We start from the raw sequence: 17,411 nt of genomic DNA on the forward strand, positions 1-17,411 counted from the left end.
CAACGGAGACGTAAGTTACAAATTAAGTTATCAAGCAATAAAATGTTACATGGTGAATTGAACCTGTAGATGTACAGCAATTCAAATGTTTTAAGTACTATAGGTAACCGGAGTATCTATTTATGTTCCTTGCCCACCATAACTGTTTGACGTTCCATTGTATTTCGTCTGCATGTTTTGTGTTTAAACATTTATATTTAAATAATATTTACATATTATTAGGAAAATATTTTCAGGCGCAAGAAGAAGTAGAGAAGTTCCTGACCCAGGACCACTCGTTTGAAGACTACAAAGTGCAAGTTGCGTTGTACGACACGTTGATGAAGGAGATCCCTATCCAGCTGGCACACGTCATAACAATGGGACTGTTTGAGATGCATCGCGAGGAGCTGATCGCAACAATGGTGTCCCAGGCGAGGAACCTTCGCGATCAGCTGATAGCTCGACTCACACGCGACTACCAGAACCTCTGCAAGCAGTAAGTGTGGGTTAGGCCTGTTTTAGTGATTATCAGAATATTTAAATTATAAGATAAATTGTATAAGATAAATTGTTGTAAGATAAATTGTTGTTATAAGGTAAATTGTAAGATAAATTGTTTTTTTATCCAAGGAACACTAATACCTTTACACGGTTTGCACAACTACTGCTTTAATACTCTTAGGCTATGTTTGATTCGACTAAAAAACTGATGATGTTGACGAATTTATCACTTATTTAAGGTGTCCAGTTTTGTAAATAGAAATTTATTGTAAAATATGACGATGCCATACGTATGTTTTGTATGTTTTACGGCAATAAATGATTTGATTTGATTTGAAAGCGAATGAAGTTGACTTGGTTAAAATGTATTGTCTTCTGCCATTTTTGTGATTGTAACTAGTTGACTAGTTGGTTTTCTTACTTAAAGATTAAAGTAAGTCTCATTTATAGAGTTAAGTAAATTGGTAAGGTCATAACAAAACAAGATAATGTGGTTTAACAACTATATGTGGACTATGTGATTATGTGGACTTACAACTTGTGGTTAGTCATGGATGATGAAAGCACAAATATAGCAAATCACGCATGAATTATTCGTTCATGTGTAAATACCTCTTCCTTCGTACCAATTGGCCCTCAAATCTTTGAAAAGCCTGTGTCCCTTGTTGGTGACTTTAAGTTAGGTTGTTAGATGATCTCATTAAAATATAATATTTCACACACAAAACAATGGAATATATTTTACGTTTGGCATATTGTTTTGACACTCAATAATTATTCCACTATCGTGATTTGATATGAATCACATTGCTCTTAAATAATTTACCACGAATTATCTCAAATCTTGATGTTTTGAATGCAAATAAAATGACTTAATCCCTATGAGATGAAAACTTCTGATTTGTAGGCTGGGAGAAGACTACCAGCAGATCGCAGACAAGGCACTGTCAGAGCCGGCAAACACTGCGGAACTGATGAAGCTGATAGAGTACGTGAGAGTCGTGGAGTGTCAGACGGTGTTTGAGATGGAGGACAGACTCAAAGAAGTGATGGGATACATTCTGTTCCTATCAGACTTCACTCTTATATCTGCCATAGAGATGAAACAGAACTCGCTGACCTTCCAGTGGTACAACAAGATGTCCAGTGTGTTGGAGGAGAACAGACGCATCGTGGAGCAGAAGACACTGGAGTACCAGCAGTCACTGAAGGTTAGTGGAATGTTTAATCAATTGATCGTCCATTCAATCGTTAAGACAGTGTGGCACATAAAGCTGATAGTTTGTGTCGAATTGAGTAGCAAGTCTTGTGAAGCGTTTTTACTGACTAACACCTTTCGTTTATTTAGGACCATCTTTATTAGACAAATAATAATAATTATTATTATTTTGGTGGTTATCTGCACCGTTGGAATTTGTTTCACGCTTTTGCGAAGGAACGGTCCAAACCCTGCTCTTGTTACTATTTAACGTAGACTTTTTAGTATCGGTACCTAGATAGTATCATTAATTTATCACCCAATGACAAATAATGGCATCTAGGCCTGGTTTTTTATTAATCAAAAATTTTGATTTGATGGCAATGACTTTAACAACCACTCGGCTACCCAGACAATTATCAAGGAAATGTTTATTAAATAAGTAAAATTTTGTTTTTAGTGATTTAGTGCTTTTTGGATTATGATAAAGATATAATTGCCACTTTTTACTTTAAAGCATTCTAAACTCATTCCAGGAAAGAATTGAAAAGTTCAAAGACGATTTGGAAGCGTACATGAAGCAAGTTGATGAGCTGCAAACGTACGGAGACATCAACGAACTTCATCGCTACCAGAAGAAGGCTATGATGCTTGATAACAAACTGGACCAAGCCATGGCGAGAATTGATCAGTTCAATGAAGAGGAGAAGGCCTACAAGTGGGAAGAGAGCTTCTTCCCCATGAGGAAACAGGTAATTTAATTTTGCCGACTAAATTAATTAGTGTAGCATCAAAGATGTATCAATGATTGGATAGTTTCTCACAAGTTTCCATTAAAAATATACCTTGTGTAATTGTGTTAACTGTTAACATTGGCCTAATCTTACAGTCATTGACCAGTACTATTTATTGGATTCCCTGCATTATTTGCACAGATGTACACATGAATGATTGTCACAGATTGCAGACAGACTCGCGCCATACAAGCGTCTCTACGACAACGCTGTAGAGTTCCTGGAGAAGCACGAGCTGTGGACGACCAGCAGAGTAGGCTCCTATGACCCTGAGGATATTGACCAAGAGACGCAGGGCTTCTACCGCAACATCTACAAGCTGGAGAAACAGTTCTCTGACCTACCTGCTCCGGGACAACTGGCTAGCCAGGTACCTTCATGTATACAAAAACTTAAAAAAAAAAAATGTTTCAAGATTGCTAATTTAATTTGTCAAATTTCCTTTCTTTGTGATTGACATAGTGGTCAATGACCATGAAAGATTAATACTTTTTATATGTATGTAAATGTATATCATACTGAGAAGACTCACCCACTATAGACTTAAATCTACTCTTCCGATCAAATGCAAATTAAATCTATTCTGGCCTAGGGCATAATTTACTAAGAATACCTTAATAACTGTAAGATATGCAGTTACGTTTGTTCCAAAATTTGTTTGTAATATAACAGCTTAAACACTGATCTGCTATTATTGTAGGTAAGGTAACCATAGTATTAATTTTTCATGGTTAACTTATAAGAAATGTCGATTGATAGCCCAATGAATGAATTGGTTAATGTCCTATCTTGAATAAAAATCGAGTTCTGGTACATCTCTACTACAATTTTGTTTCCAATCCTAATTTTCATATTTATTTTAGATAATTTCCTTACTGAGATGTTTCAGTTAGTGTTAATTTATTCTAATATCTGATTAAATTTGTATGAGAAAATGGTTTTGGTTTCTCGTTTATTTAGTTCTTGGTTATCGTACTAAATTGTTGTTATTATAACACACCAATAAAATTTCTGTTCCAATAATTTTCAGGCTATTTAACTCATCATTAGCTATTTTGCATGTTAAGATGGATCATATTACCTTGTATATTTAAAAAAGCCTTTATCGGCATTTTAATAACGCTGATGTATTTTACAATAAACTAAATTACTTATTTTGTTGTTGTAACAGGTTAGGCAGCAAGTGGAAGATTTCAAAGGTCACATGCCGATTATAATGACACTCGGAAATCCAGGCATGAAAGAGCGTCATTGGGAAAGAATATCAGAGATTGTCGGCTTTCCCCTTAGAGCAGACGCGGAGTTGACTTTGGCGAAGATTATCGATTTGGGTCTTGAAGAATACATCCCGAGGTTTGAGGCCATCAGTGATTCTGCGACAAAGGAGAACAATCTTGAGAAGAATCTCAACAAGATGATCAATGAATGGAAAGACATTGAGTTCACAGTGTTGCCTTACAGGTCTGTGGAATTGAAATGAAGGTTCATCATTGCTACTTTGGATTTACTTACTTCAAACAAAAACCTAGACTAGAGTAAATTTTGAAAAAAATCATGTTCAAAAAAGATACTATAATGAAAAGTACTCTGTGTTAGGTAGGCTACTGTTATTGGCGTTATTGCTTTAGCTTTCATCAGATCTCACCATGCATTTAACAGATGTTTGTGTTTACAGAGACACTGGGACCTACATCCTGTCCAGTGTGGATGACATCCAACTGCTGCTTGACGACCACATTGTCAAAACACAAACAATGAAGAGTTCGCTGTACATCAAGCCGTTTGAAGAAACCATTTTGTGAGTTGTGTAAGACGTGTGTTAGAGATCAAAAATGAAAAATGAAACATTATATCTGTATTTTACATCCTTTAGTGATTTTATTTTGGACTTTGGAATATAAGTTGAAATAAATTTTCATTAGGATAAAACTTAAATTTTATTAACTTGAATATTAAACCTCTTATGATTGGATTACAGTGGCTGGGAGGCCAAGTTGTCGCTACTGCAAGAGATACTGGACGAGTGGCTGAAGGTGCAGAGTACATGGATGTACCTGGAGCCCATCTTCTCATCACCTGACATACAACAGCAGATGCCTGAGGAGGGACGAAGGTTCAGTGCTGTAGATAAGGTGTGTGATTGTTATCGTCTGCAAGATGGTCTTACTAGTCCATCACTACTGTAGAGAGCAGGGTGTAACTCATCAAGGTCCTGGGTTCAAATCCCACCAGATAAATAGATGGCTTTGTCTATCTGACTATGTCTCAACCCTAGTCGTATGTGACGTGAAAAACGGTCCCGAGAGAGTCATATACTAAAGTTGTGGGTAAAATATACATTTTTTTGAGTAGAGCCCCAGCCTCTTGTTCTGGATGTCCAGATAGAACTTTTAAAATATGTATCATCTTCAGTTGGTTTTTATATGTGTTAAGTTCATTGGTTTATTCAAATATTTTACAAATTTGGGGTTCCCTTTAACATTGCATATTTGCCTGTCATAGATAGGCCTCAAAGATATTTGATGACATTGTGGGGTTACAATACTACCAGAACGTCTTTATGGAACACCCCTTATAGAATAGTTTTTGACATTTAGAGTAGTATTTGATAAGATATTAGTTCTAAAATGTATCCATAGTTTAGTTATGGAAAGCAAATGGACATCTAATACCTATGTGGATTGTGGATTGGTTGACAGGTTTGGAGAGATGTGATGAAGACAGTAGTGTCGGACACCAAAGTCATGTCCGTCGTGGAGATTGACAAGATGTTGGAACGTCTGAAGAAGTGCAACAACCTGCTCGAGATGATACAGCGAGGTCTCAATGAGTATCTGGAGAAAAAGAGGCTCTACTTCCCAAGGTTCTTCTTCCTCTCTAATGACGAGCTGTTGGAAATCCTCTCAGAGACCAAGGATCCCACTCGGTGAGTCAAAACCACCACTCACTTGGTGAGTCGGTGGCTCAGTTGGTAGCGTAACGGACTTTGAGCCCAAGGCAGCGATGTTGTGGGTTCGGATCCTGGTCACTGCCACTAAAATTTATCTGTACAGTTCACCTTCGTACCGTACCGGCTCATCCCTTGCTTTGCTGGATAGGTTCCACGCACAGATCTGTAGTCTATGTGGACGGGCAAATGCAAGGTTAAAAGAGGTCGCCAACCTCTTAAAAAAAAAAACACGTCAATTTTTCACTGTTTCTAGTTATTGTTGAGGAATTGTAAACTACCAAGTTATGTGGCTGGAAGTAAAATTTAATATGACAGTGAAGGTGATAAACAATATAGCTCGGAAGTGTTCTCAATCATTCATTGGATCCAAAACAAAATACTCTTGAGTGAACATTGTGTTATGTGTTGTTACAGTGTGCAGCCTCATCTGAAGAAGTGTTTCGAAGGTATCGCCAAGCTGCAGTTCACCGAGGACCTAGATGTGACCAAGATGAAGTCCACTGAAGGTGAAGAGGTTGCTCTAGTGGATGTCATCTCCACCTCCCAGGCCAGGGGACAGGTGGAGAAATGGCTGCTGCTGCTGGAGAAGGATATGAAGATCAGCATACACAAGGTAGGAGCATCAGCATACACAGCAGAGACAACCTTTGGTTCAATTAAACTGCATGGCTTGATCCATGCACTGTGGGTGATGTGTATAATCATTAAAACGTTAGTTAGCTCAATATGTTAAAAATATAGAGTTTAATTCATGTTTCAACAAGACAATTGTATCATCATAACCAAGGTAAATCGTGGTAAGGTGAAAAAGGGATACAGCCTAACTTCACTTATATTAATTACTTGATTAAGTGATGTACTCTTTGTGTGTACTCATAATTAAAACTGAATATGAGGGTTAACATAGCTATTTAAATAAGTTAAATTATCTAGACAAATACACTACATTTTAAAAATGCAGTTAATACATGTACGTAAAATATCTAAACAGTAGTCCAACAATTTAACTCTATTGTTTAACCTGGGGATTACATTTATATTTGCCATAGCTCATACTACACTATTAGTTAACTACTTTGGGAGTGAGGTGATCTAATGTTAGAGTGTGGGATTTAGGTCTTTAAGGTCCCGGGATCAAATTATACAATTACCAATTGATATTATCTAAGTGATGATGCCACAACCCTCTACGGTTAGCCTGAAATGATGTGAAAAAAGGTCTGGGCTAAAGTCTAGCACCCTAAGATAAGTTGGGATATACATAGGCTGCACTACTAACTTAATTTAAAACAAAGTTTGTTTTTTCATAGGCACTGCTGAAAATTCCCCTCTAACTTTCTTGTAATTTGTGTTTCCTCTTTCTGCAAACGCAAAATGTTAGCGTTTTGCATTATTTTTACTCATTTTTCAATAAATTCTCTTACCGATCAAGCCATTTACTTGCTCCTTTTCAACATTTCAACCCCGTATTTCACTATATCCTCTTTAAAAGCGCCACTCTATCGCACTTTATCTTAGCCATCAAAGCCTAAACAAGCACGTTATATAAAAAAAATGTTTCCGTCATTTCTTACTGTTTTTATTTTTTTCATCACTTTACTGTATAGTTTACACTAACCTTGTGTTGTGGCCAGATGATCGAGCTGGCCATGGAGGCGTACCCAGACACGCCCAGACAACAGTGGGTGTTGACGTGGCCTGGCCAGACTGTGCTGGCCGTATCATCTACATACTGGACCAGTGAGGTACATTCGGCCATAGCCAGGCCAGGCGGTCTACCTGAGTATCTGGCCAAGTCTAACTCTCAGATAGACAACATCATAGAACTGGTCAGGGGCAAACTGGAGACACAGAATAGGATCACACTGGGTGAGTTTTGGTTTACAGTTAGCCATTTTCAACTATTATTTTTTCATAAGGTATTTACTCCACCACTGATCACTCTTGACTTATATTATATTTATTTATTGATTTAAAAGTGTTCGCTAGAACACTCTGAGACTTAAATGTAAACACACTTTCATAAACATCAAAACCAATCTTTAGCCCATCTTCCCCTTTCCTTTTTCCAAAGTAAAGTTTATGTGTGTGTTACTGTTGTAAACTCACCCCTATGGTGTGTGAATGTTATTACAGTTCATCTACCAGTCTTTAATTTAAGTGACAACAAACAACCAAGACATACCGTTATACGAATGCTCTCTCTGAATGCTAATTCTTGTGTTTTCAATCTTAAATACTAAGTGTTCATTGATCTTTATCACAAATTGGATTATTCATTATTCATAATCACCGTAAGTAAACCTATTTTACAATGTCATGATGTTCTACAGAGGCACTGGTAGTCATTGATGTCCATGCGAGGGATGTTGTGAGTTCACTTGTCAAGGCAAAGATTTCCAAAGACGATGATTTCCAGTGGCTCTCCCAGCTTCGCTACTATTGGCAGGTGATGTAAACATGATATATTTAACTTTTGATCTTGGTAGAAAAATACAATTATATTTACTTGGTACTAATTATGATAAAATTGTTTCGTAAACAAGTTTATACTTTGAACATTTTATGAGACAAATGGGTACTATGCCAATTTTGTCTGGTTAGTTGTTGAACCATGTATGATCTTGACGTTAACTCAAGTTTTATTTGTCTCAATCAAAAATTTTGGTGATTTGAGTCTGAAATAGGTTTTGTGAGGTCAAGAACAACTTATTAGAGAAATGGAATATTTGTGCGTTATCTTAGTGGTCAAAGAGAAAGTTTTTAAAAATTCCTCTTGCTAGACTTATTATGGTTTATGTACCTAAATAAATATGTACCTAAATTGTAAACTTTCCTTCTGTGTAACAGCTACCCTGCTTATTCAATGCAGTATTGTATATTGCAGGAGAATGCATTGGTAGTAAGTATGATAAACTCTACGCTCAAGTATGGCTATGAGTATCTGGGTAACTCGTCCAGGCTGGTGATAACTCCGCTGACAGATCGCTGCTACAGGACTTTGTTTGGAGCTCTTCACTTGCATCTTGGTAACTAGGAGAGTTTATTGTAACATTGGGAAGTATGTTGGTAGTAGAAATTTGGTACGTTAATGTTGAATGAGTTGATAGCCTTTAAATTGGTCTATAAGTATGAAAGAGTTATGTGTTAGAACTAAATATTAAATACCTCCAACATAAAGCCTTTTACTGTGGATTAAATAGGTTCGGAATTTGAATTTACCAACAGCCCCTTTAGTCTGCACTTAAGATTTTAAAAATGTGTCACCAAAAGGGTTATTGTGCTGGTTAGATAATGAATTTAAAAGATGCAGTTTTCTTTTCTAATAATATTATAATATGTTGTAAGGTGGAGCTCCAGAAGGACCTGCTGGCACTGGTAAAACAGAGACTACCAAGGATCTGGCCAAAGCAATCGCTAAACAGTGTGTGGTGTTCAACTGTTCTGACAGCATGGACTATATTGGGCTCGGCAAGTTCTTCAAGGTAACTAACTAGTCTTGATAAGAAGGCTTACAAACATGTACCTAAATTGTTAAACTTTCCTTCTGTGTAACAGCTACCCTGCTTATTCAATGCAGTATTGTATATTGCAGGAGAAGGCATTGGTAGTAAGTATGATAAACTCTACACTGAAGTATGGCTATGAGTATCTGGGTAATTGCTTAGAAGGTCTATTATAATAGTTTATGTATGAAAATGTGTAATTTGTTGTGTACAAATGTTTTTAATTTATCAAAATTTAAAAATCTATTAAATAGTTTTTGTTATCAGCTCTGTTTTAACAGAAAAAACAAAGGGCTAATAACAAGAAGTTGGATGGTTGTGATGGAATTGGTAAAGACAGACTGTTAAACATAAAGTGGTTGACTTGACTAAGGTGTTGGAGCTTAGAGACCTCGTAAACCAAATGTTGATCTACTGTAAACATATAATTGATGATGTAAATAACAAATATTTTACAGAAATATTCTTCTTACCTAAGAGATCATGGACCCACAATACAAGATCTGTTAAAAACAACCAGAATGAAGCATTTAGTATATGATAGAATCTCCTTTAGATAAATAAAGGAATTGAAACATTTCTTTGTCACTTTGGCTTTAATAAGTTTAACTTATTGATAATGATATTTTTCTAGGTACTTACCTACCAGGTCTGATCATGAAAGTCGCCATTGCTTTCTATTTTATTTTATAAATTTAAACCATAAAGTGAAAATTTTACTAGAAGAAACCATATTGTTCCAAATTGTTAACCCCGTATTTCTTTAATTTTTAATAATGCATAATTTTAGCCCATGCCTTTAAATGCAATCTTCCACTCTTCCTTTAGGGTCTTGCGTCTTGTGGTGCCTGGGCCTGTTTTGACGAGTTCAACAGAATAGACCTAGAGGTATTGTCAGTTGTGGCTCAACAGATTCTGACAATCCAACGAGGAATCAACGCTGGCAACCCCAAGTTGTGGTTTGAAGGTACGGAGTTGAACCTTGACCCGACCTGTGCCGTGTTTATCACAATGAACCCTGGGTATGCCGGGCGCTCTGAACTGCCTGACAACCTTAAGGTGAGCCTATTATGCATTTCTTAAGCAAAGCATGTAAAGAAAAAATAAGACTGTCTTGACTCATATATTTAAATATGTATTTAAATATATTACTCTCCTTACAATACTCTCAATAATCAATTCTTTACAAATCTTGGTTGCCCCTAGGTTGGAAGAACTGTGTGAACAATAATTAATCAACAGAGCTTTGGCAATGGAAGTTTGAAGTTAAATAAAAATTGAGTGGGCCCTATAGAATAAAATTATTCCCAGAGATTTTTAGGGGGCGTCCCTGGTGCTGTTTGAAGTTCTTCCAAGCTGAAAACAAATCTTAAACATACTATGAATTTACTTTGCTCACTACTACTCTAACTTTAGTATTGCACTTCAATGTGAATCTTTTGTAGTGGCCTATTGTTTATTATAATATACCAAACTCTTTTGAATGAATAGTATTGCTAAAAAGAAATACCCAGGTTATTGAAAACTAAAGAAATACGTAACAATTCAATTTATTGTGCAGAATAACAATATAGCAATTTACAATTCAATGGTTTCTCAATATTTAGTCAATAAATGCATGTAACTTAACTTAACTTTAAAAATAATATAATGTAATGACTGAACTCAGATTTCGAGTGCAACAATTAATGATAACCTTAGTCAAAAATTGTGAATAAACCCCTTGAAAGAGAAGTATATGGCGCGGTTACAAACCGACTCCGAACATGCCAACTGAGGTGTGATATTTTACTTTAATTTGAGATGACCAGTACTCGCAAATCCTTCGTCGGCCAACGACTTAAAAGATGAAGATTGTGTCTCGGAGTCCAACCTGGTTAAACAGTAGTTCTGTTTGAACGCAGTAAACGTGATGAAAGATTGCTTATTATTTTATAGCTAAAGAGTACTATGGCGGTTCATCTATCATGAAACACACGCACTACCCCAATTAACACTTCCATGTCTAGTCGAACCTGCAGCCTACCTCAACTTTAAGTATCATTTTATTTTCCCCAAATCAAAGCAATGGCTGTTACACTCTTAATTGATATTTACTGAAATATTAACAAATTTAAACAGCGATTCTACAAATAATTTTGTTGCGTTAAAATATTTTACAAGTTACTTTGAATATCCCTACAAAAACATGTTCACTTAATTTAATATAGAAGCATAAGATTACTACAGTCTACTATATAATACTAATTGATTTGCTAAAAGCGGACATAAAAATCCTTTGTGGGACTTAAACCTGAAGAAATGTCCTTTTATAACAAGAAATAACAAAACAAAATATAACATGAAATTTTACCACATGTGCGATTCACTGAAAAACTACAATTATAAGAATAAATAAAAATAACATAAATTACTTACAAATTTGGACGTCCAACACTGATATATACACTGGGATAGGTAGGGAAAACGTAATTGAGTTTACCAAAACACGATTGAATCAAAGAAATTAAAGATTTTATCGAAAACAATTGTATACTAAACCCAGACACAAGCAAATATCTGTACAACACCAACCCTTCCCCTCCCACCTTCAAACCTCTAATAAAAACCCACAAAGAAGGAAACCCAATTAGACCGGTCATTAATGCAATTCCAGCCCCATCATACAAAATATCAAAATATATCAACGCACTAATCAAAAACAACTTACCTAACACATCCACAGTATCATGCAAAAATAGTAAAGATTTCATTCAGAAGATTCAATCACAAAATATTCCTGAGAGATATACTTTGGCTTCCATTGATGTAAATAATATGTACGGAAACATTCCACGCAATGAAGCAATAGAAGTTCTGAAAAATAGACTAAAATCATCTAACAATTTTTTAGAAAATGAAATTAATGACATAATTAAAATAACTACCATAATAACTAAACAGAGCTACTTTTCATATAAGGGAAATATCTACTATGACCCCAAAGGTTTTCCCATTGGTGGACCTTTATCTGCCACATTAGCTGAATTATATATGCAGGAATTCGAAGAACAAAACGTCCTTCCTGATTCAAACCCGTTCTATAACAAAATAACCTTCTACGCAAGATATGTAGACGACGCATTCCTTGTAATGAACTGCAATAAACGACAATCTAATCTCTTTCTAAACCACATTAACAAAATTCACAACAACATCACATTCAAAATGGAAACAGAACAAAACCATCGTATAAATTTCCTTGATTTAACCATCACAAAAAACAGCACAGGAAAGGTAGCTATTGGAATATATAGGAAACACACCCAAACGGACCTCATAATACCTGCTGACTCCAACCATCCATACAATCAAAAAATGGCTGCCTTCCGTTCATCTATATATATATAAAAGGCAAAGCCCTCACTGACTGACTGACTGACTGACTCACTCACTCATCACTAATTCTCCCACTTCCCACTTACCTAGGAGGCTGAAATTTGGTACACTGATTCTTTAGGCATTAAATAGGAAAACTAAGTGGTTTTTATTCTGATCGGACTCTCGGGCTCCGCCCCAGTGGCTCTGGAGTTTCCCATGTTAACCTAATGAGTACTCATATTTAAATGGAATTAATGAATCATGACAGCTGTTTCAATTAAACAAGTTGGTTCTGTTCTATGATGTTCAATAGCATTAAAGTTACGAGGATTACCAAACAGAGTGCAGCACAATTATTTTTTTAATATTTGACAACAGCTAATTTGAAACCAAAAGGTGAGTGAGCGTAGCGAACGAACTTCACCCCTGAGGCGAGGTAGCGTAGCGAACGAGCTAACCTGAAGGCAAGTGAGCGCAGCGAACGAGCTCCAACCGTAAAGGTGAGTGAGCGTAGCGAACGAACTTCAACCAGGACGTGTGAGCGCAGCGAACGAGCTCCAACCTAAAGGTGAGTGAGCGTAGCGAACGAACTTCAACCATGACGTGATTGAGCCATGCGAACGAGCTCACGTATGAAGTTAAACGGGGCAAAGCCCGCGGGTACAGCTAGTTAGTCTATAGGCTATTAAACTACAACCTCAACGACCAGGAATATGCAAAAGAAATTAATATAATAAAAACAATAGCAAAAAACAATGGATACAACCCCACCATAATTGACCCCATTATAAACAAAATGAAAAAGAAAATAAAACACGGACCTGAAAACGAGACTACAGCCCAAAACCCCGAACCAAACCCAAAATATATATCAATCAAATACACTGGCAAAATATCAGAGAAAATTGGCAAAGTTTTCAAGAAATCTGGCTACACACCTGCATACCAAGTCAAAAACTGTCCCATACCACTATACGACATAGAAGCAAGTACAAAGGCCCGACCAATAGAAAAAGACAGAGGAGTGTACAAAATAACCTGCAATCCACCATGTAACAAACAATATATTGGCTACACGAATAGATCATTTTCCCAACGCTTCAAAGAACACAACACTAGTCACTACAAAAATCCAACCTCAATAGTAGCAAAACACCTCAAACAAAACCATACTCATTCAATAACATTCCCCGATTCCCTTACTATCCTGAACAGAACCCAGTCAAAAACCACAGCCAAAATACAGGAAAGCTACCAAATCTATAAACAAGTCACCGAATCTGGACCCGACAGCCTACTTAACATAAAAGAGGACTTCAATAACTCCATCATCTTTAAGACCATGTACGAAATAGAAACCAACCGATTTGGCAACCCCGCAGAAATTAGACAACGTCGCAGATACAACAATTCTGTGAATTCCACACCCCAACCCGTCCATCCACCAGACACTGTTTCTGTCAGTCTAACAACGATCCCGGCACAAGTAAACACCCCGCGCTCGCAACACACGCACGCCGCGCCGCGAGTGGAAACGCTACCATGTGAACTGGCACAGTGACTCTTGTATATATAAACTGTGTATATATTAGAATGTAAGTGTAGGATAGCGAACTCTGAAGATGCCACAACCTGTGGCGAAATGCGCATCAGGTATAAAAAACCAACAAGAACTTCAAGGCAAGAAAAACCAAAAAGGTAATTGAACAATAAAATGGTTGAAAAATTATCCTAAAAGTCTAGGGTGATTATTGCAATACAGTACTGCTTCAATGTTGCGGGTTGAGATTTAGGGGCTTTATGAATATCAAACCCTTTGGCAGCAGTGATACAGTACAGAAGTTTCATGTTGAAAGTTGAACGAGTAATGTTCAACATATAATTTTAAATAACTTTCACTCACTATTTGAAGAAAAAAAGTTATTACATGACTTTTTTAGTGATTGAACTGTGACTAATGAGGTTGAACTGATTCGTCATTTCAGGCGCTGTTCAGATCAGTAGCCATGATGGTACCAGACTACGCCCTTATCTCAGAGATACAGCTCTACTCCAATGGTTACCTCAATGCTCGGCCTTTAGCCGTCAAGATTGTCGCCACATACAAACTGTGTTCTGAGCAACTGTCTTCTCAGCAGCATTATGACTATGGTGAGTCCCTCTATTTCAATTGAAGAATATTTGTTTAAAGTACCTACTGTAGGTGAATGCTTTCTTGTTTATTTTGTGTAGTTTGAAATGTTTTAAATATGGAAGTATTATTAGGTTCAGCACAGTTAACCAGGTTCCTGTTTTTGAAGAGATAATGTGCTTTTTACAAACTTAACGTGCATTTAAATAGGATGAATAATTTCATAACTTTTAAGGAAAACTAATTACAAAACAAAGGATGTTCTGGACAATATTTATAAAAATATATGGTTTCTCCTTCCATGATTCAATGTCTCTGTCAGCTTATCAGATTCTTAGTGTCAAAAACTACCACTATAGCAGTTGTCTTCAACCCTTCTTTTTGCCTGCTATACAAGTATAGGGCCTAGATAGCTCTTGCTATACAATGGATAAGGTTTGGCTAACCCTAGTGTAAAGTCAAAACTGCTATTGCTGGCAACATGTTAGATATGCTATCTTCGAAATGATGCTTCTTAACTCTTGTTATTTTAGTGTTACAAAATAAAAAGTGTAATCAAAAGTCAAAAGTTTAATGTAACTTAAGGATTATGGATTTTTTTATCTTAAAAATAAGAAAACACCTATTCTGAGACCACATTATGTTGGCTAAACCAGGTAAACCAAACTGATGATGTTAATCTGAACTCTCAATACCATCATTTGTATTACTTAACTGAACTCACTTTACAAATTTACAGGTATGAGAGCTGTAAAGTCTGTGCTCACTGCTGCAGCTAATCTCAAGTTGAAGTATCCTAACGAGTCAGAAGACATCATTGTTCTCAGATCCATCAAAGATGTCAACCTGCCCAAGTTTCTCAATCATGACCTACCCCTGTTCCATGTAAGTAGCTCAGTCGTACTTTTGTTGTAGGTTTATTGGTATTTCATTTATGTAATAATATTAATATGTTGACTATATTTTTAAGTATTTTCACCATATTTGAAATAATTTTTTTAAATTTTGTCCTAATAAGTGAGGTGCGAGGTTAACATATTTAACAGCGTTGCTACCACTTGTAGAAAGTTATGATGGTGGCCATTGCTGCGGTCTTATTTTATCAATTTTAGTGCACAAGAAGTAGTAGCTATCTTCAAGGAGGACCTTTCTTTGTATGAAGCTCCACTGTATGAAGTGAACTTTGTTAAACCAATTTTGCACCAATGTTAGTAAATTCAACTCCTAAAAATTCAAGTTAGGACTTATCTTCTAATTCCATCCATTTGCTTGTTGTAGGGAATAACGTCAGATCTGTTCCCGGGAGTGACACTGCCAGACCCAGACTACACAGTGTTGAACAAAGCAGCTCAGGACGCGTGTGAGGCTGCCAACATGCAGTGTACGGACTTCTTCTTGGAGAAGATCCAGCAGATTTACGAGATGATGATTGTCAGACACGGCTTCATGATTGTTGGAATGCCCTTCGGTGGCAAGACGTCGTCCTATAGGATGCTGGCTGATGCTTTGGCACTCATCGAAGAAAGGGTACCGTATTTGTCTGTACTCTAAGACTTTATACCAGTGAAACTTATCTGGTTAACTTATATACTAACTGTTGTATGTTAGTTGTTAAAACTCAAACACGCCAACGTATTACATTTTATAGTGATTGCTGATCAACAAGGTTAACATAGCAAAACTATCGTGGTGTTAGTGTGGTATCCAACCATTTTCAGTTATTATAAATGTACAGACGTTATACAATTTTTGTTATTAAAAGTTATGTTGTAAATTTTTGACATCAGTTGTGTAATAGTTGAGTGAAAGCTAAAACTCGTTTGGAAAATGAATTGAAAATGGTTATAAAGATGAGATATCTTTCTGTTTGTCATATTGAGAAATGGTGATGCAAGAAAGTGTATCTAATTTAGGGATGGACGGGTCCCGAAATTTCGGGAATATTTCGGGAAAAAAATATTCCCGATTATCGGGACAGGATTACATTTGATTCGGGAATTTTTCGGGACGGGATTTGGTCCGATCGTCTGCGATTTTGCAGCTTCGCGATTGCCGATGACGTCGCTATTGCATTCGATAGGTCCGCGAACGCAGGAGACGAAATCATTTCGACAATCGCGCCGTGACCGCGGAGTCCTACCGACGATCGCGCCGTGACCGCGAGTCATACCGACGATCGCGCTGTGACTGCGGAGTCATACCGACGATCACCCCGTGACCGCAGAGTCATACCGGCGATCACCCCGTGACCGCGAGGCATACCGGCGATCACCCCGTGACCGCGAGTCATACCTACGATCACCCCGTGACCGCGGAGTCATACCGGCGATTACCCCGTGACCGCGGAGTCATACCGGCGATCACCCCGGGACCTACCGGCGATTGCGCCGTGACCGCGGAGTCCTACTGACGATCGCGCCGTGACCGCGGAGTCATACCGACGATCATGACGTGACCGTGGAGTCCTACCGACGATCGCGCCGTGACCGCGGAGTCATGCCGACAATCGCGCCGTGACCGTGAGTCATACTGACGATCATGCCGTGACCGCGAGTCATACCGACGATCATCCCGTGACCGCGAGTCATACCGACGATCACCCCGTGACCGCGGTTCATTTTGACGATCGCACCATGGGCGTGAGTCACAAGTTTCTATGGGTACCTTTATATTGTTACCCATTTTTTTGGTTTTTATAGATCAGTGCCACAAACGGTAAAAATTGATTTTGTATGTCTTTTTTTGGTAACTGCAATACTCAAGACTTTCTTTTTATGCACAGAAAAAATCCCGTCCCGTCCCGAACTAAAAGTTCAATCCCGTCCATCCCTATTCTAATTATTTAACCCAGGAAATGGAAATAGTTACTTTAGAATTAGTTAGATAGGACCTACCTTATGTAGCCTTTAACTGACTAAAACGGATTAAAAGGCTAATAACAGATCATTGTGGGACGAGAGGTAGTAGTAGATCAAAGACCTTTTTTAGA

At 37.3% G+C, this 17,411-nt stretch overlaps 1 protein-coding gene across 1 annotated transcript in view; it reads left to right on the forward strand.

Moving 5' to 3' along the window:
• The first annotated feature begins 1,632 nt into the window (after window positions 1–1,632).
• LOC128999957 (dynein axonemal heavy chain 7-like) overlaps window positions 1,633–17,411 on the forward strand; it is a 60,413-nt gene continuing 44,634 nt past the window's right edge. The window contains exons 1-16 of the mRNA XM_054426756.1: window positions 1,633–1,694; window positions 2,218–2,433; window positions 2,642–2,845; window positions 3,647–3,936; window positions 4,151–4,273; window positions 4,454–4,607; window positions 5,175–5,401; window positions 5,840–6,038; window positions 7,060–7,294; window positions 7,759–7,874; window positions 8,313–8,454; window positions 8,774–8,910; window positions 9,760–9,990; window positions 14,277–14,442; window positions 15,162–15,307; window positions 15,701–15,949. Coding sequence (XP_054282731.1) covers window positions 2,257–2,433; window positions 2,642–2,845; window positions 3,647–3,936; window positions 4,151–4,273; window positions 4,454–4,607; window positions 5,175–5,401; window positions 5,840–6,038; window positions 7,060–7,294; window positions 7,759–7,874; window positions 8,313–8,454; window positions 8,774–8,910; window positions 9,760–9,990; window positions 14,277–14,442; window positions 15,162–15,307; window positions 15,701–15,949 — 2,796 coding nt within the window. The 5' untranslated portion in view covers window positions 1,633–1,694; window positions 2,218–2,256. The remainder of the gene's footprint in view (window positions 1,695–2,217; window positions 2,434–2,641; window positions 2,846–3,646; window positions 3,937–4,150; window positions 4,274–4,453; window positions 4,608–5,174; window positions 5,402–5,839; window positions 6,039–7,059; window positions 7,295–7,758; window positions 7,875–8,312; window positions 8,455–8,773; window positions 8,911–9,759; window positions 9,991–14,276; window positions 14,443–15,161; window positions 15,308–15,700; window positions 15,950–17,411) is intronic.

This window comes from Macrosteles quadrilineatus, unplaced genomic scaffold (assembly GCF_028750875.1).
Source record: "Macrosteles quadrilineatus isolate MER2022 unplaced genomic scaffold, UCM_ALF_1.0 Scaffold_8__2_contigs__length_117827958, whole genome shotgun sequence".
Classification (NCBI taxonomy): Eukaryota; Metazoa; Arthropoda; class Insecta; order Hemiptera; family Cicadellidae; genus Macrosteles; species Macrosteles quadrilineatus.